This window comes from Podarcis tiliguerta (assembly GCF_965153285.1).
Source record: "Podarcis tiliguerta genome assembly, chromosome: 3".
Taxonomy (NCBI): Eukaryota; Metazoa; Chordata; class Lepidosauria; order Squamata; family Lacertidae; genus Podarcis; species Podarcis tiliguerta.
The window spans coordinates 33,525,630-33,547,290 of NC_139536.1; the positions used below are offsets into that span (position 1 = coordinate 33,525,630).

General features: G+C 42.4%; 1 protein-coding gene across 4 annotated transcripts in view; it reads right to left on the reverse strand.

Annotated features, from left to right (window-relative positions):
* The window catches only part of PLB1 (phospholipase B1), a 114,721-nt gene that overhangs the window by 69,609 nt on the left and 23,451 nt on the right, over positions 1 to 21,661 (reverse strand). For all 4 annotated transcript variants that reach the window (XM_083434394.1, XM_083434396.1, XM_083434393.1 and 1 more), the window contains 11 exons: positions 20,565 to 20,647; positions 19,071 to 19,149; positions 17,844 to 17,948; positions 16,892 to 16,978; positions 10,359 to 10,427; positions 7,184 to 7,264; positions 6,908 to 6,974; positions 4,963 to 5,021; positions 4,032 to 4,105; positions 2,035 to 2,078; positions 617 to 725 (listed from right to left, as the gene is read on the reverse strand). In XM_083434394.1, the coding sequence (XP_083290520.1) occupies positions 617 to 725; positions 2,035 to 2,078; positions 4,032 to 4,105; positions 4,963 to 5,021; positions 6,908 to 6,974; positions 7,184 to 7,264; positions 10,359 to 10,427; positions 16,892 to 16,978; positions 17,844 to 17,948; positions 19,071 to 19,149; positions 20,565 to 20,647 (857 nt within the window). The remainder of the gene's footprint in view (positions 1 to 616; positions 726 to 2,034; positions 2,079 to 4,031; positions 4,106 to 4,962; positions 5,022 to 6,907; positions 6,975 to 7,183; positions 7,265 to 10,358; positions 10,428 to 16,891; positions 16,979 to 17,843; positions 17,949 to 19,070; positions 19,150 to 20,564; positions 20,648 to 21,661) is intronic.

Below are 21,661 nucleotides of genomic sequence, written 5' to 3' on the forward strand. Positions count from 1 at the left end.
AGGAGTAGGAACGAGATAAATAATCAGAGACTTGACTCAACTTGTGGAGAAGTGAGGGTTCACCCACACTGCCATTTTGTTTTCTTTATTTCTTTGATGTATTTATATCCCACCTTTCTCCCAAGTTGGGATTCAAGGCAGTTTAATGTGGATAGTAAGCTTCTTGTGCCCCTTCCCATTTCTCTGTTGTCCATATGACATTCTCCAAATCACTGCCTTCCCATACTTTGCCCTCCCTCAAATTGGATTTCCTCATACCCTCTCCCTGGTGTGTGAAAACCTGGACTGAAGGAGGGAAACACGTGAGAAAGGAGCAATTTGTAGGAGAATACCATATGGACAATGGAGAATAGTGGAGGTATAGGAAGCTGTACCACATTAAATGACAGGATGGATGAGGCCTCAGAATGTGGAGACAGTGCTCTTTCAGTCACTGATCAACTTCTCTCAAAATAGGATTTAGCATCTCAGGATAAAAGGATAGTGCATTTTCTTTTTTTCTTCCCAATTATGATTCTGCAACAGTACCATTACAGAGAAATCCTAAAAAGGCTTAACACATCTGCAACAGACAGGTCTGCACAGACAAACAAAGATGCCCAACATCTGCTCTTACTCTGCACGGGCTCCTGCCACAGCCTGGTTCAGGTAGGCGTTAGATGTGCTCTGGCTTCCTTTGCCAGTGGAATAGCCTAACAGAGAAGGGTTGAACTCACGAAGAATATCTGAAAAATAAAGGTGAGATATCATAGAGGCGTACCAAACGATGAATGAATAGCATAGATATTTCTGTTTTCTAATAATGGTCGGCAGCTGGTTCAAGACAAACAAAAGGCAACACCTTTTCACCTGACAGCATTAATTTAGGGTGGCCTTAGATGATCATAAAAGGGATGAGACAAATACGTAGCACAGCCATTAGTCACGACAGCAAAATGGAACACCTGTGGCTCTGTGGATGAATTTAGACATCCAAGCAACGTGTTGGGAAGGGAACATGTTGGAGGAGTGAGGTTTCATGTATGGATGGATGGATGTAATAACAACAACAACTACAAACTTCACCCTCAATGTCTCTTTTGCACTGCCCTGAACTTCCCTTCTAAGCTTGTTTGGACGAACACGGTTGTAAGTCTCTACACCATCCAGAACTTTAATACCCAATCAGATGGGAAGGGGTATTAATAAATGATAGTAGCAGTAGCAGTAGTGATGATAGTTTATGCAGGACTATTGATCTTGTGGAGGCTTCTAACTACATTCATCTGAACATGGTTTGAAGCCCATTGCAGGCTTCCCAGAGGAACCTAGTGTGAGAACAGGATGCTGTTCTTTTTAATGTTCTTTTATGTTTTATGTCTCCCCTTATGTTCTTAACATAAAATCATATGCTTAAAAGCAATATGAATGTCAGGTGTTGGGGTAAACAATGGGAGCTGGCTGTCATCACAGCACCCTGTTTTAGCTTCCAGAGGCATCTGGATCTCCACTGTCAAAAGCATCAACGAGATTCGGCAAAAGGCCACTGCGGAAGGAGGGAGAGGAGGCGTGCCCCCTGCCTTTCACTCTGTTCTGTAAGTGCTCCCCCCCCCCAACTAAAGTAACTGCTTGGTTCCATGAGCTGCCTGTGGTTTGGTGTCCGTTGGTTGCCTGTAAAAGAGTTCAAGACTCTTTTCCCCATAAAAACTTGCACAAGGAGACTAGCCTTGCTTATTTGCTTAATGCATTCCAAGATTGTACGGAGCTGAATAATAATTATGCTACATATATATATATATATATATATAGTCACAGAGAATTTCAAAGCAACTAAGACCCTGGGAAATTATAAAACACACACTGTTAAGTCATGCACAGCAAATTACAGTGTTGGCTGTGAGAAGGCTTTCCCCGCCCCTCCCCCCCCATCAGTCTGGGATGCTGAATACAAAGAGGTTTAAGTCTGTCAAGCCTGCTGAACATTTCCTCAAGTTTGCTCCATAAATTATGAAAGAGCTTCACAAATGCACTAACCTTAGGGAAATGGGCACTTACTTGCTAATGTTGTGACTGTGCTTATGTTTTCATTTCCACCAACACTGCAGAATTTGGGAGGGGGTGCAGGGAGGGGAGGGGAGGGAGGAGAAAGCAAACAATGTTAGAGAAGATTTGCTTGGAACAAGTCACAGAGTGCCCCCTGGTGATGTTTCCAATCCTCAGCTATCGCTTACTTGAACTGCTGGTTTGAATGTTTGTTTTATTTATTCTACTTGTATCATGCATTGAAATGGGGCTCCCAATGGTATTCTATAAGGCAATCTATCTATATCTATCTATCTATCTATCTATCTATCTATCTATCTATCTATCTATCTATCTATCATCTAATCTATCTATGGCAGTAATCACTAGCTGCCTACCTCCTAAGTCTTTGTAATGCTTCCAGTCCATTCACAGGATCCTTCTCAAGACTATGGTTAATAACTCAGGTTGCAGAGCCTATGATATGGCAGAGGTGTCATTGCTAATGATATGCCCACACACTGCACTGTTGTCTTTGTTCATAGGTATTGTGGGGTTTTATAACAGCTCCACATGCCTGTGAAACTTGTGTTAACTATATAATGAGCAGAGTCGCTATGATAGTAAATGTCCTGGTTTTGCGGCCAGCCCAGAACAGCAAAATGCCAACAGGGTATCAAGCAGCAAAAAAAAACAAAAAAAAACAAAAAAAACAATGCATGGTTGATGTGCTGTGTTTTGATTTCTGTTATAGACTTGCAATTTAATAAATGGGGAGGGGTACTTTCCGTAGGGTGAGTTATAATTTGGCCTAAGAATATTCCTCTTTAAGACTCTATGCATTAGTTTCATTTATGTACATGCACCAGTAAGCAATAATCAAATATATCCATATATGCCGAGTCTGAATGCAATTGAAGTCAGACGCTTTCACTGTAATAGTGACAAATGAGCAGGACTGTCCTTAGACTGTCATTTCTGATTTTTGACTGTGTGACATATATTAGTATAGGGTTGCCATATTTCAAAAAGTAAAAACCAGGACACCCCAAAAGATCCAAGACAAAGCGTTGCTTTTCAGAAATCCCCCCTGGAGATCAATTCCGCCTTTGAAATCCCAGTAATGTCCGGGAAAATCCAGACATATAGCAAACCTATATTAGTATCTGTTACAAATATTGGCGCCTACTGATTTAGCAGCAGTTAAAAGCAACACTAAGAGACTAAAATTATATATGCAGCAAAAATAGCAAAGTAAAACACCAGCAAAAGAGAAAAATAATAACTCTTTACTACTCATTTAAAAGTCATCAGTGGAGGAACCTTATGCACCGATCTAGGAAAAGAGTTCATAGGCATGGGGCAACCACTGAAAAGGCCCTGTTTCGTGTGATTGCCAGTCAAATACTCCTTGGTAGTAGGCAATGTATGCTACAGGCAAATTGAGCTAGCATGTTTAATAGAAACAGTAAATAGATTGTTACTTTCACCATTCACCGAAATGCCCCAGTTTTGTACAGGGAAGAAATGAACTGCTATCTGTTTGTGACTGATATCATGTAAGAAGACAGAAAATAAATTATCTAGAGACATAAGCTTTCTCATGCTTATATCCTATTTCTAGTCGCCTCATCACACTCCATTTGAACGCTGCTTTCAAGTACTTGCCCTCATCGTAGCGAAAAATGAATGAGGTGGGAATATGGAAAGTCAGAACGTTTGTAGAAAATGGTACTTTCGTTAATTTGAAGAAATAGATAAGCCAATCCACAGGAACTTGAAAAAGGACGAAGCCATGCGTAAACAAGAGGATGGCTCCTATATCATCAGAGAAGCCAGAGGCCACATCTGCCAGAGCCATGACTCTAGTTACAGCTTGTGCAAGTTTTAAGAGTGCCAACCTCAAGATGGCTCTGCAGTAGCAATTGAGGTCAGCAAGGAGGAGACTGGAATTGGTTTCGAAAGCCAGCAAGAAGAAAAGACTAAGAACAGACTGCAGAATATCTAAAGATTTTGATTGTGGCACTCACCTCCATGAAAGGCCTCGATACTGTGTCAGAACATCTAGGACATTGTTTGGTGAAGAACCCGCTCCATTTCCTGCCTGATATCAAAGAGGACAAAGGGGTTTGGGAAAGTCCTTTTAGAATAAGTTGCTCGCTGATTTGGAATGGGATGGTTGGAAAGAAGCCACTTTAGATAACTCCCCCTTGAAATATCCCCCACTCTCACTCTGAGGAACTTTGACAATATTTTAGTTCTGCCTAAAAACAGCATTGGCATCCTGTCTACCTTATCATGGGGATAAGCAAGCACTGGAGGACTGTCTTTGGCCAGGGCTAAATTTACAAGCCTACTCAGAATAAAATCCATAAACTGATGGTTGCTGATCAAAGAATAATAAACCAATAATTGCCCTTCCATTAATACTTGTTTCAAGAATACTGATGGGTACAGAAGCAATAAATAACAAAGCATATTGCAACAAAGCAACATAGGGTTATGAAGGGGGGGATAGAAATAACATTAATTTGTTATTGCTGTTGACTGAGTTATACATTGCTAGCACGTAGGCACTGCAAATGTGGTAAGATTCCGCCCCCCCCCCCAAAAAAATTATAGCACCTTCATGGAGCTTCCACAAGTAAGGGCTTTTCAGGTTAGAAGTCACATGTTTAAAATGGCCTTTAGTCAAGTTCTCCTCTGCAAAGAAATGTCCACATGTGGTAGGAAAATGTTTGAAATATATATACACATTTGTATCGATTAGCATTTGCAAATGCGCAATGGCCCAAGGAGGTGGCAATCCCAGATTAAGACTGCAGCATAATGGGAACAAAGCAGAAGAAAGCATGGGAAATTCAGTTCGCCACGAAGATCCCTCCTTTTTCACATCAGAATTCAGAAACAGCTTTGACACCACTCATTTTAATAGAGCACATTTTGGTGATCTGCACTTACAGTTATTGAGTCCCCAAGGGCGCCTATAACTTTAATGTCTGCTGGCCTCAAGTTATGAACTATAAAAAAGAAAGAGAGAGAGAGAGTGATGGGACTCTTAAGAAGATCTTTGACATTCGGAAGATATTTCTTCAGAAGAAGTTGAAAGAACTTGAGATCTTATTTAAAACTCATATTCTGCCAAATTGCCATAACTCGTTAGTCCCTGGAGGCAAATATGTGATACTTACCAGAATACCTAATTCTCCTGCAACTATTCTTCCTTAGAAGCTAGGATTTTTCTCCCACAAAATTATTATGCTGAAATAAAATCCAAGGAACTGGTATCTGACAATCTTCAGTCGGCAGTGGGGAATAATTTTCACCCATAGAGGGCCACATTTCTTTCTGGGCAAGTTTCTGAGGGCCACAAATCGGTGGTGGGTGGAGCGAGAGGCAACAGCATTAATGTGGTTTCTTTTCCCCTTTGTACAGTGTGCTGTTTCCACACACACTCACACAGCCCTCTCTGTTCTCCAGCCAGACAAGTTTTAGAAGAATTCAAGGCCACATTTCAGCCAGGCAAAAATGTTTGGGGTGCAATGCAGGGCCAGTAAGCAGCCTGGCCTGAAGAGAATTTCAAAGGCCAGAAAGAGAAGTCTGGAGGCCCACATTTGACCCACAGGCCTGTGGATTCCCAGCTGTGGTCTAATGAGTCTCAAGTGTTGTAGGGTCATTTTAGATGAAGGCCAGGATGCCCCTCAAAGAATGGCCGTGCCATACTCTGTTACAGCTCAAAATGTGCAAGTCCCTTAAACCGAACTATTGCGACAATGGTGATTCCAGGGACACTGGATTGTGGTCCTCCATTCATTCTCCAGCTGACTTATATGCTTTTCATAGTGTGAATTATTGGCTTGGTATTAAAGAATTTTCTCCTTGCTCACATACAAACCCAATTTACCTAAAGCCCAGTTTTTCAAAATTACGAAGTGTGCATCTTTGGGGGAATAAAAGTTTCCTTCTTATAACATCAAAGCACTAGCATAGCTGACTTATAAAAAACCCCAAGTTGTTTGGCAATGCTTCAGAAAAGTATTGCTAACCAAAGAAAGGATTACGAGCCCATAGGAATGCAGGTGCTCAAGGCATTCTGCAAACAATATTGTGGAAACTTGGTTACAGAGCAGCATATAAGGCCTGAAATAAATATTGTGGCTATTGTACCGCTTTTAGACTATTCAGAAAATAGATTGCAGATTCTATACTGGGTGTGGATTATCCCCAAACAGGACTGTAACCAAGGTTCTTTGAGGAAGGGCTATAGTGCAGTGGTTGCACGCAGAAGGTTCCTGGTTTGATTTCCAGCATCTACAGGTAAGGTTGGGAAAGGCACCTGCTTGAAATCCCAGAGAGCCACAGCCAAGCAGTTTAGATAACACTGAACTAGAGTACCACAGCTTCCTAAATTCACATGCCCACGTGTTCCCAGTCTCTAGCCATGATGGAGGAGCCATTATTCAGTGACAGACCACCAGGTTTACATGTAGAATCTCCAGGGTTCAACCCCTGATATCTAAGGTAGCTTCTGCCTGGAATCTTGCAGAGTATACCTCCCAAGGCTTACTATGCCAACATTTTCTCCCACTCATCCCAGAGATGTTCCCACTTGTAAATGAAATTAACAACCTTGACCAATTAAAAAAAAATCACAGTCAGCTTCCACTTTCCCCAATGAGCATAAGGCAGGCATTGGAGGGGTGTTATCATATTATCTCCTTGCAATAGTCCTCTGAAGTAGCTAGGAGGGCCCAATATATTTTGCTGCCTGAGGCAAAAGACAAGACAGCAGAATCGAACCAAACTACTAGCTGAATTTTATTTCAACATTGGCAATGAACCAGCTATTAGCTACATAAAACAGGACCTATGATGACTGAGAAAATCCAGAGATAAAAAGCTGTACCTGAGGCAGGAATTGTGTCTGAGGGGTTGCGGTCTATACATGGAATGTCCGTCCCAAAGCTCCTTTGCTGACAAAGGACAGAGAACAATGCTTTACAAATGGCCTTTAGCAGTTGCAGTAGAAAGAAATGCATACTTCTTCAACAGACTAGAGGAAGAGCATTGCCCCATAGAAAATAACTGCAGGGGATATACAATGTTCTTATGTCCAATACCAATTCTTCTCCACCCAAAGACAAGCAATAATAAAATATTATGCAGTTGGAGCTTTCCCTACTTGAGACACTGTTTTGGTTCGTGGCTCCACAGGAAAAGATGAGTAGTTGCTATTCTTGAATGTGAAGAAGTATGGGTTCTCCTGCAGAGACAAGATGATGAAAACAATTAGGGCGGGGAGGGGAATCATCATTTCACACCATGGTTGAAGTCAGAAGGCCAGATTCAGCAACCATTCAAATAATCATTTCAAATTCTGGATTTAAAGGGACCATTCTAATCTCCAGAGGCCATGACCTGCTTATGGACTGCCAGACTCTAAGACAGGTAGGGTGAACCTTTGGCCCGCCAGTTGTTGCTGAACCTCAACTCCCATGATTCCTGGCCATTGGGACTGATGTAGTTCAGTAACATCTGGAGAACCAAAGGTTCCCCACACCTGCTCTATGAAGAAGGGCACATGTGCTTTAGCATGGCCAAGACAGATGGAAACTTTCACCAACCTTGTGTTTTGGACTACAGCTGGCTGGGGCTGATAGTTGCTGTACAAAACATCTGGAGAGCACCTGGTTGGTGAAGGATAGTCTAATACTTTATTTTGTTTGTTTGTTTTATATACTGACCTTCACCTGAAGATCTCAGGGCAACTCACAAGATAAAAATACAAGATAGAATCACAAAATAAATAGTTAAAACAAAAACAAAAACAGCCCCCCCAAAAGACATTTAAAAGGCCATAGAACATTAATTAGCCAAAAAACAAAAAACAACCCCCCTCTCTGTGTGTGTATCTGTATCTGTGTATCTATCATCTATCTATCTATCATCTACCATCTATCATCTATCTATCTATATCTATGAAAAAGAAATTATTTTAGCAGATAAAACTCAGGTAAAGCCATCTTAAAAGGTAAAAGCGGTACCTATTTATCTACTTGCACTTTGACGTGCTTTCAAACTGCTAGGTTGGCAGGAGCAGGGACCAAACAATGGGAGCTCACCCCATCGTGGGGATTCGAACCGGTGACCTTCTGATCGGCAAGCCCTAGGCTCTGTGGTTTAACCCACAGTGCCAGCCGCGTCCAAAGCCATCTTACCCACACAATAAATTCCCCACCCACCCCTTATGCGTGAAACTGGATGAATTTTCTTTGCCATAACTTGGTTAAAGTTCAGAAGGGTCAGCACTAATTTTTAATAAATATCACATTGTTTTGTGTGCTGCCAGATGATCTGAACAACAGGGGTTTCTTTGTTTGTTTGTTGTAAATGATCATTGTGCAGGTTTGATATCCTGCAACATTCCCTTTGTCTTCTCCAACTTCACCCAGTCCAGACAAGTTCAGACAGAATTCTCTTGAGTACACAAGGGCAATTTTCAACTAAATAATTGCATCTCCAAATTTGTCCTGAAGAGTTTGGGGGAAACCCAGAACAGAGTTAAAGGGTGTAGGGATGGAGTGGGGGTGGGGAGAATGTTCCATGCACAGGAAGAAATCCTTGCACTGATTGAATAATTTAGTTAACACTGCTTTGAATACAACACTATGTGTGAATGGGTGGTCACTGATAAATTGCCATGATGTCTGGAAATTTTCTGAGTGGGAAGGCCTCTTGCTAGCTCGTGCCTTCCCGTCTATGTCTTGCATATTGATTTATATATAGCACCTAGTTAGAGCAGGCATTCTAGAAATAAATCATAAAGAGCAATAATTATACATGCAAATGAGCAATGATGGCATTTTTCTTTTCTGGGAGAAATGGCATCTCTAAAGCCGTTTTCACAAATGACCTTTGAATCTCTTTTTTCATTTCCCCTTTCTGAGCAACATTAAATGAAAAATTTACATTGGCTGAAAAGTACATTTGATTTCGAAATGTCTCTCTCCTCTCGTTACCAGTACAGTATGAACATCATTCAGGATTGATGCAGTGCAGACAAGCAAAATGTCTTGAGTACTACTAATGTGAAGGCACTGAGGCTACTCTTGAGGAATGCCTTTATCTCCTGTAAAGGTGCTCATAAAGGAAGATTATTTTCTTAATGAACTAAAATCGTCACCAGCTAGGCACTTAAAGTTTCTGCCCTTGCAATGCTAACCATTTGTCCAAGGTTCAATCCTCTCATCTCGCAGAACTAAGTTCCCTGTCCCTCTCCTCAGTCGTTCTACAACACACAGAATGGTCAGAACTTCAAACCTCAAAGCATTTATTGTGGTATTGTCTTCTAGCCAGGTTCAGAAAAACATCAGAAGAACTTTGCTGAATCAGATCAAAATGTCATGAAATTCTACTCAATATTGATCCAGAGCAGATTCCAACATACAGTTAGCAGAGTAAAATCTTAAAACAAGTTGCAGGATTCCCAAAAAATAGACCGGAGGCAATTGTATTTTATCCAACGGAGCTTTGCTGCTACTGAAGGCAAATGAGCAGAATGGTCACAAATCCAATACATTCAGGATTGGCACTGTCCATAAGAAATCCAGTTGCAGCAGACGTCACTTAAACTTACAATACTTACAGCAAGTCTAAACCTTAACACTGTATACAGAACACTACACCAGAAAGAAAAGAGATAAAAAGATAGAGTAAAACCCACGCTCCTTCTAGCCTATTTTTATAGCCAGCATGACCTTGACGGAAAGAGATAAGAGAACCAGTTTAAGCCAGCTGTACTCAACTTCTCGGAAGGAATAAGCCAAACATCATGAACCTTCTGCTTGTTTCTTTCACACAGAGAAGCTTCCAGAACCCTCTTGAATTAGGTAGAATAGGAAAGATCTCTACACATCAGATCAATACATTCTGCACTAAGAAATGCAAACTGACACAAAGGTCTGCCAATTAAAGGTCCATCCTGCTCCCACAGTGGACAACCAACTGCTTCAAGAACCCACCAACCTGCAACCAGTGGATTAAGGGAATGGCCCTCTCCAGCTGTTGCCGTCCAGTGATTGGCATTCTGTATTATACTGCCTCTGAAAGTGGAGTGTCATCATGCAGCCATCATGACCAACAGCCACAGTTTATTAGCTGTGCCTCTACTGCAGTGATATTAAAATATGTCGGTCAAATGGGCATTTTGGAGGTAGAAAGTCTGTGATTCTGCAATATTTAGAAATGGTTGAGAAGACTTGAGAAGGGGATTGCATTTGTTTAGAGAAAGAGGTCCCTTGGGGATGGGGACACAGATAAAATGCAAAAATGCATGTATAAAAGAAAACTGCTCCTACCTGAGAAGGACATCGCACCTCGGACATCTCCGCAAGATAATAGGGCTGCTTCTGTCCATCTGGTAACAGCTGGAAGACAAGATATGAGCACTGTGAGACTCAGGCAGCAGATCAGTTCAAAGGGTGCATTTTAGCCTCTTCTAGGCTAGACCTGCAAGTTCTAATTCAAGGCAATTACCACTACATCTGATGAGGACGTAAACCTATTTCTTGACTAAAGCCCTTGAGACTGTAGATGACAGCTCATGCAGGCAACAAAATGCCCCCCCCAATAAAAACAAAAACAAAAACCAGCCACTCCTTGCATTTAGAAAAGTACCATGTCAGTCAGAAGGCAAAACCAGACAAAGAACAGATCACTTCCAGCAAATGATGACCATTCAAAGTGGCCCTAAGAGGTTTGCTTTCCAACTTTTCTCAACTTTTTGTCTTTGATTCAAGGAAGCCAACATCACGGAGCTGTGAGGAGCATTTTAGATTTAGGGAACCGATTGGTTAAAAAAGTGGGTGGCACACAAAATAATGATTGAGAATAGAACAGGGATATAATGAAGAAAAACTGAAAATTGAGAAATAAGACCTTATGGGCAAATGAAAATTTCATGAAACTGAAAATGAATGGATAACCAATTAAAATGATGCATTCGCAAGCTGTTAATACCGGCAGTCATTTCCACAGGTTTAAGATTAAAACTATTGCACTATACTTAAATAAAAGATACTTAAATAATTAAGGGACAAAGATTCAGCCAGACCAGAGAAAATCTTTTTCCTTTTAAAACAAAAGAATAGGCCAGTTTTCCTGGTAATTTCTAAAAGGGGCTTGCAAAAAAACTGAATCATGTCTTGTGGGTCACTAAAGCTTTTTCCATCTCCCTCTGAGACATGTGTAGCGCTGGGCACCATCTGGCAGGGGCATGTTTGTAGCATTGATGAAATCTTAACTATATTAAATGGGGGCACATCCAGAGGGACAATGTCTTTACAGCCAGGTACAGAAAACATCTCAAAACCCTGCTGAGATGACTGATATCTAAATTGCTTAGGCCAAGAGAAAAGCAATCACTAAGCACTTCCATGCCAGCCGCAACCAGCTCAAACTATAATGCTGCCCACATGCAAAAATGCATCTTGCTATTGTTGTTTGCTGGAGGGTGGTGCTGTCAGCCCAGTGCTTTGCTTGATTACAGGCCCTTCAACATGCCCTGTAAGAGAATGAAGCCAGCGGAAGGGGCTGCAGTTGGGAAAATATGAGTTGTGGGGCACTGGTTGCCCCAATGTTCTGGGTGCTACTTTGAGGATCTTCTAGAGAATAGTGCCTCCCTGGTGCCACATTGGCAGGAGCCCAATGAGCAAAATGAGCAGGAAGTCTCCTGATGCAAGGGCTGTTTAATATGCATTAAATGCTACATATTTCAAATGCTATGCACAGCGGTTTGCATTAGGCAGAAGGTTTAACTATAGCAAATGCAGCAAGGGGAGTGTTTAAGGCTAATTGATGACTCATCCCAGGAACCCAAGCAGAGATCTCTCACAACAGGAAGATGAAACCTAAAAACTCAGAATATTAGTGCTGGAGCCATCAGCAGCAGAAGCACAGCTCAGCAATCCTGAACAAGCAATATGCTTGTATATGAACTCTCTTTCTGGGACCAGAGAGAGGAAAGTTTACTGAACTGTATTAAGGACGAAAAAGAAGACTGGAACCACACTGTTTGCTGTTCAAGAGCAATGAGTTGATTTGTATTTTGTAACATTTTTTTTTAAACAATTTTAAGACTGTTCTGCAGCAAAGCTTTGAGACTCATTCTTATGGTGGAGAGCAAATTCATTTCTACTCTGCAGAAGGTCCTGATCAAGGATTCAGTTCTGCAACAACTCTACCAAGGAATGGCTTACAATAGGAACTTAATGAAGTGTTCCCGTCTAGAGAGGAAGGCCCCACAAAGCAATTAAGCCCAGAGTCTAAAATAAGCCAACTACACTGTCCCAGCCACCTGCACAGCCCTTGAATATAAGCAGGCTTTCTTCCAATTACTGTTTCAGACAGTAATTCATACAGAATAGCATCAGTATGCATAGAATTCTTCTTCCCAAATCACTATAACTTTCCTGTTTCTCCGATTTTCTTCTGGAGCTATATTCCCAAGATTTATAGAACAGGGATTTTTGGAGACATTTTACTTTTAACATGAAAGAAGGTTGCCTATAAGGGAAACTCTTTCACTAAATAAAAATGAAAGATAACACTTAAAGAAATAATCAGTCTGTCTGCATTAAACATCCGGCGGTGATGACTGTAGCATGCAAATAAGCTGCTGAATACATTTCTGTACAACCATGTGCCAGTGTTTTAATGAGTCAAAGGCAGAGAGAGATCTGCTCTCTGCTGACTGCGTGATGGCCAGGGTTGACTGGATTTGTAGTGCAACAACATTTGGAGGGTCACAGATTTCCCACCCCTGACTTAGCAGAATGACACCCAAGTCCAAGCTGCTCCAGGATCTGGCAGCTTCCCCAGGAGTAGTGTTGGCTCATTGCCAGTCCAATAAGACAAGAGAGACCAAGACTTCAAAGATGGGAATCAGCAGTGCAGATAATTTGCAAAGCATTGAACAAATGGACTTTTAAAAACACAGGTAAAACACCAGTTGTGCAAGCGTGAAAAGCATTCATTGCCATAAGTCACCATATTTAAAGTTCTTGACCTTTATGTTGTTACACTAGTTCTCATTCTGATGGGCCAAGGTAGTTTTGCATTAGCTTGTGGGTTTTGTTGTGCTGTTCTGATGGGAGCAATAGAGTCTCCTTGTCAGAGATGGCGATCAGATAAACTCGCCCTGTGCTTTTTAAATACTGACAGTATCTTGCATGTCATCTGACCTTGCACAGATTGCAGCCAACCATCCAACAGAGATTAGTGATAAAGAAATTACCCAGGGCAAATAACTTAATGCAAACCTCTGTTAACTTCTCCTGGAAGCACGAGAGCCAAGATGTTGGCAGCGAAGTGGCTCTTTGTTTCTTTAAAAGCGTGGGCACTAAAACTCTGTAGAAGACCCAAACTCCTCCTAAACAAGCAGCCATGCTTGAGAAAATCTCTTTGGCTTGACATTACATCCCAGGCTCCAGACAAACCACACACAGTAAGCAAGCATTGTTCTTGGCTTACCACTCATTGTTTGTTTGGCGGAGACAAACCATGAGTCTGGCTTGGGCATAATGCTAAGGCAAACCATGGCTTAGGTCCCAGCAGCACAACAACAGCAGGAGTAGGGGAGGAATGAATCGGCTATGATTTCCCTACCGTGCAACCAGCTTGCTTGCTTGTTCACACAAAGCCATAATACGGCTTAGTGTTACATGCAAATATAAAAGGTGGCCTTCAGCCCTGGTAAAGGAAACCTTACGTTTTCATGCTAGGGTGCTACTAATATTAGTGTAATTTTCAAAAAGCATACAAAGAGATTTGCTCATAGGGCATCAAAATAATAAAAGTAGGGTAGCTTATAAGGGAGGGTTGGTTAAAAAGTGATACCTTTCCATGTAACCATCCCCCTTATGTCAGTCAACAGCATCATCCTGCCTAATAGTGGATTTTGGAGGTCTTTGGAAGGAGAAGGCTCCATTTATCCTCCTTGGAAGACGGCTAGATTGCCAAGTGGTAACATGAACCCTGGTGATAAGTGACCATTTGGCAAATGGTCTTCTGTACACATTCACCCAGTTGCAAGGCTCTTTAAGAAAAAGACAGGGGAAAGGGGCAGTGGCGTAGCTAGCCACTTCGGTGCCTGGTGCGGAGGTGATTCCTGCAGCTGGGGGCGGGGCGATCCACCTGTGGGGGTGGGGTGAGCTGCCCATGGGGGCAGGGCGATCCACCCATGGGGCGGGGCGAGCCTCTCCGATGCTTGGAGCCTCTCTGCCCCTCAGCTGTAGGGCGGCTGAGGGAGAGGCAGTAGGCAGACGCAAGTCCACGCTGCCGTTTCAGGCAGCACAGAACCTGCAGGCACCTAAGCCACCACGTCACTCCTAAAAAGTTTCGTGAGCTCAATTTTTTGAAAAAACAAAAAACTCATTTTGTCACACACACCCCTCAGTGATGACACCCGGGGCAGACCACACACCACGCACCCTCCTTCCTCCACCATTGGAAAGGGGGCACCCACAGTATTTTTTGGGGGAAAGGTTAATCCAAGTTTCTCTGCTTAGCTGAACAGTGGCTGATATTTCAAGGCTAAAACACAAGAAAGTCAGCCACTTGTTTGCCATGTCTATCAATCTGCATAACTAACTTTAAATTAGAATTCAGGCATGATCGGCTCACAATTCCCCTTCCTGATTAAAGAAATCAAATGCAAACCAAATAACCCAGGAGGAGAACCCACTCTTGTATCTTATCAGGGCATCCGACCTGCAATAAAAGGAAGGCTGAGATAAGAACTTTGACGTTATCCTTGCAGGTGTTTATAAATGAGAGGAAGATCAAGATAACTGCAAGCAGTTCTTTTCATCTAAGGTTGCAACCTTGATTCCAGTCTTTATCTCTTGGCCAACCGGGCAAAATGCCCATAGCATTAGAGTGAACTGTATGCAAATAGGAGTTGGTGATCATCCTGGGGCTATAGCTGTAGCTGCCGCTAATGGCTGTATCACATGGTTTTGCTTCCTCTTTCCAGGATAGATGCCCATGTACATCCAATGCTCTCAGTTGTTTCATAAGAGGGCAAACAGGACTGCACCAGGGGTCCTTCCAATTTAGTAGGCTCCAACACGCCTACACACCAACACATCCACCCTCCAATTCATTTTTTTCCATCTGTTATTCTGTGCAGGACGTGGTCTTGAACAATGGGAACAGGAAGAAGGTGAGAATGTTCCCACAGCACTTTGGATGTTATAGTCTACAAGTGGGACCCGTAGCAACACCACCACCACCAACAACAACAACAACAACAGCAACAACAACATTATTTATATGCTGTCCCAGCCACACTGGGCAGCTCCCAACAAAGTATTAAAAACACAATACAACACCAAACATTAAAAACTTCCCTATACAGGGCTGCCTTCAGATGTCTTCTAAATGTCAGATAGTTTTTTATTCCTTTGACATCTTCTGGGAGAGCATTCCACAGGGCGGGTGCCACTACCGAGAAGGCCCTCTGCCTGGTTCCCTGTAAGCTCACTTCTCACAGTGAGGGAACCACCAGAAGGCCCTCAGTGCCGGATCTCAGTGTCCGGGCTGAACAATGGGGGTGGAGATGCTTCTTCAGGTATACTGGGCCGAGGCCATTTAGGGCTTTAAAGGTCAGCACCAACACTTTGAACTGTGCTCAGAAATGTACTGGGAGCCAATGAAGATCCTTTAGGACCGGTGCAGAGTGCTTCTGCTATCCTCCAGGACACGCCATAGCTAGCAGGACCAGTAGTCAGGGATGATTGGAGTTGTAGTCCAAAAACAGTTGGAGATCCAAGTCTGGGAAACCTTGCTCTATTCCATTCTTCCCTCCCAACCAGTTTTTCATTCTGCCTTCTCCCCCAACAGTCAGTCAGTATCTCATTGCCACTGAGCATACTCATTCTTCATTGGGCTTTTTTTTGGGGGGGGATAGGGTATCCTCTCCTTTGGTGACCTGTGCAGGACCTGGGTGCAAGAGCACTCTGCTCTCCTGCAGTCTCCAGCAACTGGTATTCAGAAGCTTTGGTGCCCCCCAACCATGGAGAAAGAGCATAAGCTATGGCACCCTTGCCTGAACATCAGAAATGGGCAGAAATAAATGAATGGCTGTTAATGGTGATGTTGCAGATTGAACATCAGACTTAGGGCTGGGAGAACCTAGGTTCAAATTCCTTCTTTGTCATGAATCTCTCTGAGTTACCTTTGCCTAATCACTATCTCAGAGGATCATCACCATGAAGATAAGAAATGGGATACACACCCATGTGATCTACCTTGTGCCTCTTCTCAGGAAAAGCAAGATGCAGCCATGACAGAAAGACAAATAGTCAATCTGATCACAGAGCAGACAAAGTTCTTTACAGCCTTCTGAGGAGTCCATGTCTTGGATAGCATGCCTGACCTAGAGTTTTACAGGAGTACTGGGGGGGGGGGGATAAGCAAAACAGCAACAAAATACCTTAAGAAGGGAAGGGCCAAACGCAGCCCAGTAAAGACTGAGCCTATTCAGTGTCCACAGAATTCTGTCTGCTGAGGTGGGAAATTAGTGCGTGTTGGTGGGGATATAGAGGAATGGAATATCCTGGAAAAAGAGGGTGCTAAACTCAAAATTTGCAACTGGAAAGGAAAGTGTTATTTGGCATTGGATATTTCCGCTTTGCTCTTCTCAGTGAAAGAAGCTAGAAAGAAGTTGCCAGCTAATTTCTTTCTCTCATTGTTGCCCTGATTCCTTCATGGTACTATTGAAGTAATAATACCCTCTCCAATGGTAGACCCCTCCCACGGGCCAGCAGCCCGTCATGCAGCCATGCTCTGCAACCTATTGAGCAATCCCAATGTCTCTAGTACCTCTTACCATATTGTTCCAGAGTCCAACTCCGAGAACAGCAAATTTGTTTTTCACAGAAGTCTTTTTTGCGGAATAGTCATTATCTCGCCTGCCCTGGAAGAGAAAAAATTCTGATGAGAATATTACAGAACAGTTTTGAATTCACTGCCCGTTCACTCTAGCTGTGGGCCCATGTGCAGTGAACCTGGGGTTACTGGGTCATGAACAGACAAAAATGACATGACGAATCTTGGGATCAAATTGGGGCCATAACTTTATTGATTACAGATGTAAGTAGGTTTTGGTTTATGCATTGGGTATGTATCCTGAATCAACCAACCCAACTGCTAGTTGATCCTGAGTTAAGGATCCCACCATGACACACAACAAATGGAGCGATCCCTCCAGGACGCCATTTGGGAAGTTCTATGGGCCATTAGCGCCCATCGGGGCATTCAGACAGAATCCTTCCCCCTGGACCCCTTTACCGGGATACTCTGATACTTGATCCTGAAAGGGGGGTAGGGCTCATTCCCACCCCACCTCTTTGTTTAGACTAACGATCCAACCCAATGCCTTCTTTCACCAGCAAGTTGTGACAGTTGCTATGAGGTGGGCAACAACCTCAGATTGGCCCAAATGGTCTGCAGGTATCTGAAGAAGTGTGTATACACATGAAAACTCATACCAAGAACAAACTTAGTTGGTCTCTAAGGTGCTACTGGACAATTTGTAAAATTATTTTTATATATATTTCAAAAGGGGGAAATAGTTTGCTGTTTTTCATGTTCCCTTTTTCATATGAAGAAAATAAAAATCATCTAGATTGCATGGATTGTCTTCCCTGACACATGGAAGACTGATTTCCCTTGCAGGCCAAAAATCATATCGTCTGATTACTCTCTTCAAGGTACAGTTATTTTTCTAGGACCACCAGGTATTACCCAGAAGGAACACCTCAACCATAGCTCACACTCACTTTTGCAAGAGGCATATTTGCTTCTTGGAGAGAAGTCTGGAGAACCACGGCGAAATCATCCTTCTGGCCATACTTCCTTGATGCCAGCAGATTTCCCAAAGAATTCTGCATATAAGGATAAACAAACAGTTAACAGGATGAACTCTGTCCCCGAACCACAGAGAACATAGCACAATGCACAGATTTGCCCATGGCTTAAATGAGTTTCAGAGCCATCTCTACTGCTAATAAGCCAGAATAATCAAATTATACAGTCAAAACACAAAAGTAATTCCATGAAAAAGCATCTTACGCAACCATTAGGAAACGACCCAGCGGCTGCGAGGCGAATTGCATAAGGCCGTTTTCTTAGAAAGAGCAGAAACCTAGTAATTAGATCATGTGGTTGGCCCTGCATAAAGAAAGCTCAGAAACAGGAACATCCCAGCTAGCTAACAGTACAAGATATGGGCAGCTTTTGCCACCTGCTAAATATTCCAACATGCTTTTGCAGTAGAGACAACATAATTAACCAGCTTGGCAAACAGAGCTGTCATTAGCTACAGCTGGGATAGCATAGTTCCTCAATTCTCCCCTCTGCAGTTGTTGTAACATCATTTGAAATTTTTGGGATTTCAGCTGTCATGTATCACTAGGATATGCAGGGCATTTTTGAAAGCTTGCTCCATCAATGGCACCTCCAGCGCTGGGAAAGAACCTTTTCTGCCGGTCAGCATAGGCAATGTTGAACTAGACAGACGAACAGTTACACTTGTATAAGGCAGCTTCATAAATATATTCCCACCTCCCCACTCCCGGTTGCTGACACAAAATTCTTATGAAATAATGAAGGCAGCATACCTTATGCAAATGCATTATGCAAACTAGGCAGCTTTACTCAGTTTGCATAACTGATAGATTTATGTTGAAAACAAAGAGGAAGGGTTGTATATTATTTGTGTTTGGAGGCCCATAATGTGCAAGAGCTGTAGACACACTGGCATCTGCACCGAGATTCCTGAGCTGGACAGAGTTGATCCTGGGCCAACTCTGTTGCTTGAAGAGGGGAAACCAAATTTATTCATCAATTCCCTGCCACCATAACTTCCTTGGAGGAAGAATGCAATACAAACATGAAAGGGATACATACGTGATCCTAAAAAGATTAACGTTAAAGGGATCCGAGATTCTAAAACTATTTAGATGTCATGTCAAATTGATTTTTGGACAGATATGCACAGTGCTCACCTGATAGGACCATCTCCACACAGCCACCTCCAGACTGGAACAATCGTTGGGACAAAGGCATGGCTTGAGGAGAATATCCCTGGAAGTTGGCAAAAGCCAAGCCAAGCCAAAAGATAAATAAATGAAATAAAAAATGCTGTAGCTTTTCATAAACATGCACTCTTTTGAAACATAGAGAGGAGAGATTTGTGCTGTGATTCATATGCATTTTAGAAACGTATATGTTTCACAGGGCTTCTCCAGACTGGTGTCTTACTGCAAGGGTATTCAGCAACATGTTGTTGACACAATAACAGTGCATGTGTGGTGGGTTTATGCTGCTAGTATTTATGCTGCTAGAATTTGCTGTGTGATGCTTCCTCAATGCTATCACATGATTAATGTCCAGAGGGGCCATAGGGCAACAAAAATGGGGAGAAAGGGGATAAACCATAACACTATTTACTTTTTATTGCACAGCAGAAAAGGCCTTTCTGCTGTTTGAATTAAAATAAGAAGAATATAAGATCAGAGTGAATATAGGACAAAATCAAATCAAAGCATTTATGGTATAAAAAGTTACACGATATCAGCAATTATACACATTGATTGGAAATGTAAAATTCCCTCAAAACTTTTGCAGACACAAACTCTATTGACTGTGGAACTGGGTATAACTTCCTTGCTAGCATCCTGAGCACAATGAATCATGGCATATGCCCCATACGCTCAACAGACAGTACCACACTTCTAAAAGATAAAGAAGCTCTTGCTTTGTGCTGGAAAGAACATGACCAGCATCTCCCTAACTGCAACTCTGTCATAGCTGCTGAGGTCCTCTCAAAAATTCTCTTTGGGATGGCTCTAGCTCTGTGGTTCTTGTATTGATTGAGCAGGAGGACAGACTACATGACCTATAAGCCCTCATTGCAATTCCATGGAGTCTCACTCCCTCCTTCTCTAGCTTAGAATTCGACATACAAAAAACAATTTTCAGTCACCCATATCAAAACATTTCCAAATCAGACATAATGTGGTGTGTTTTCCCCTAACTATGATGAAAAGTTCTCAGAGGTCTGCAGAAATAACTTCCAGCACTCCAAAAGGAAGACAGAACATCACAGGTATATCCAAATAAATAACTAGAATCTGTTATTTGATGGTGACGTAAAATGTGGGTAGTGGAAGAAAGCTGATTCACCAAACGACTTCAAAGTTTGGCAAAATGGCCTGAGTAGGGTCAAAGAGGAAGGTTTCCCACAGTTGGTCCTAATTTCCAACATAGAGAAAGCAGCCTGCTTTGGAAGTTGTGATTAATTGAGGTGACGGATATTTGGCACACCAAGGTGAACCCTTTCAGAAGCGCAATCAGGATGACTATTGATTTGGTATGCGGTACAGCAATCTTTTTATATCGCTGTCACAAAACGCCTCTGGAGAAAAATGAACACTCCTCAGCAAGGAACACAATGAGAGCTCTTGGCTCATCAACAGCTGCAATAAAATGGGATTTACCTGACATAATTCTGATCATTGTGTGGAAGAGGTGAGACTGTGAGCAGAGGAGACTCCACCAGGTTTACAAAAACTTTGGGCATCTATAGTGATAAAAAAAAATGATTAGGAAAAGCTAGCAGTTGTGGGCTGTTCACATTCACCAGAATGCACCACTTGTATTCATCAGGGTCCATCCATATCTCAGTGTAGACTGTGACTCCCTTGTGCCTCTCTTCATTCCCCTTTCTCCATGCAGTGTTCTCCCTCAACTACTGCTGCCCCACACTTTCTCCCCTCTAAATCTGGAGACTCCCTATGCTTTGGAAATGCAAATAGGAATCTCCAGATGTGGAGAGCAGAAAGTACAGGACACCAGTAGCTGGAGGGAGGAGAATGCATCATGGTTGAGGGGGGATTGCACGACACACAAAGGGTTCACAGTCCATATAAAGCCAAGATATGGATGGGCCCTCAATTGATTTCTATCCTGGACAAGGGACAAATAAATGAACATTGGCAGTTTCTGCTCCCATTTCCACTGGTATTCTCCAACATCACCAGTCTGCTGTTTTATTTGCTTATTGATTTGAATTTGATTTGGAGATACACACACACACACACACACACACACACACAAAGTGGTACCTCGGTTTTTGAACATAATCTGTTCCAGAAGACTGTTCAAGTTCTGAAACATTCAAAAACCAAAAACTCAACAGCCAACAGCTAGGCCTCAGGATCTTGCACTCAACAGAAGCTGCGTGCCATGTTCGACTTCTGAGGCGTGTTTGAAAACCAAAGCATTTACTTCCAGGTTTACAGCATTCGTAAACCAAAATGTTCGTCAACAGAGACGTTCGAAAACCGAGGTACCTCTCTCTCTCTCTCTCTCTCTCTCTCTCTCTCTGTGTGTGTGTGTGTGTGTATCATGGGAGTTGTTTTATACTGCAATGCAAACTAAAATAGGAGATGGATATTATAAAGAGCAATATATAAATGCCTTACATAAACAAACTAATACATAATAATACATAATAAACAAACTGGGATTTCTGCAGTTTAGGGAGTTCTCTGCAGTTCTATAATTCTATTATCTGAATCAGGAATTGGAAGGG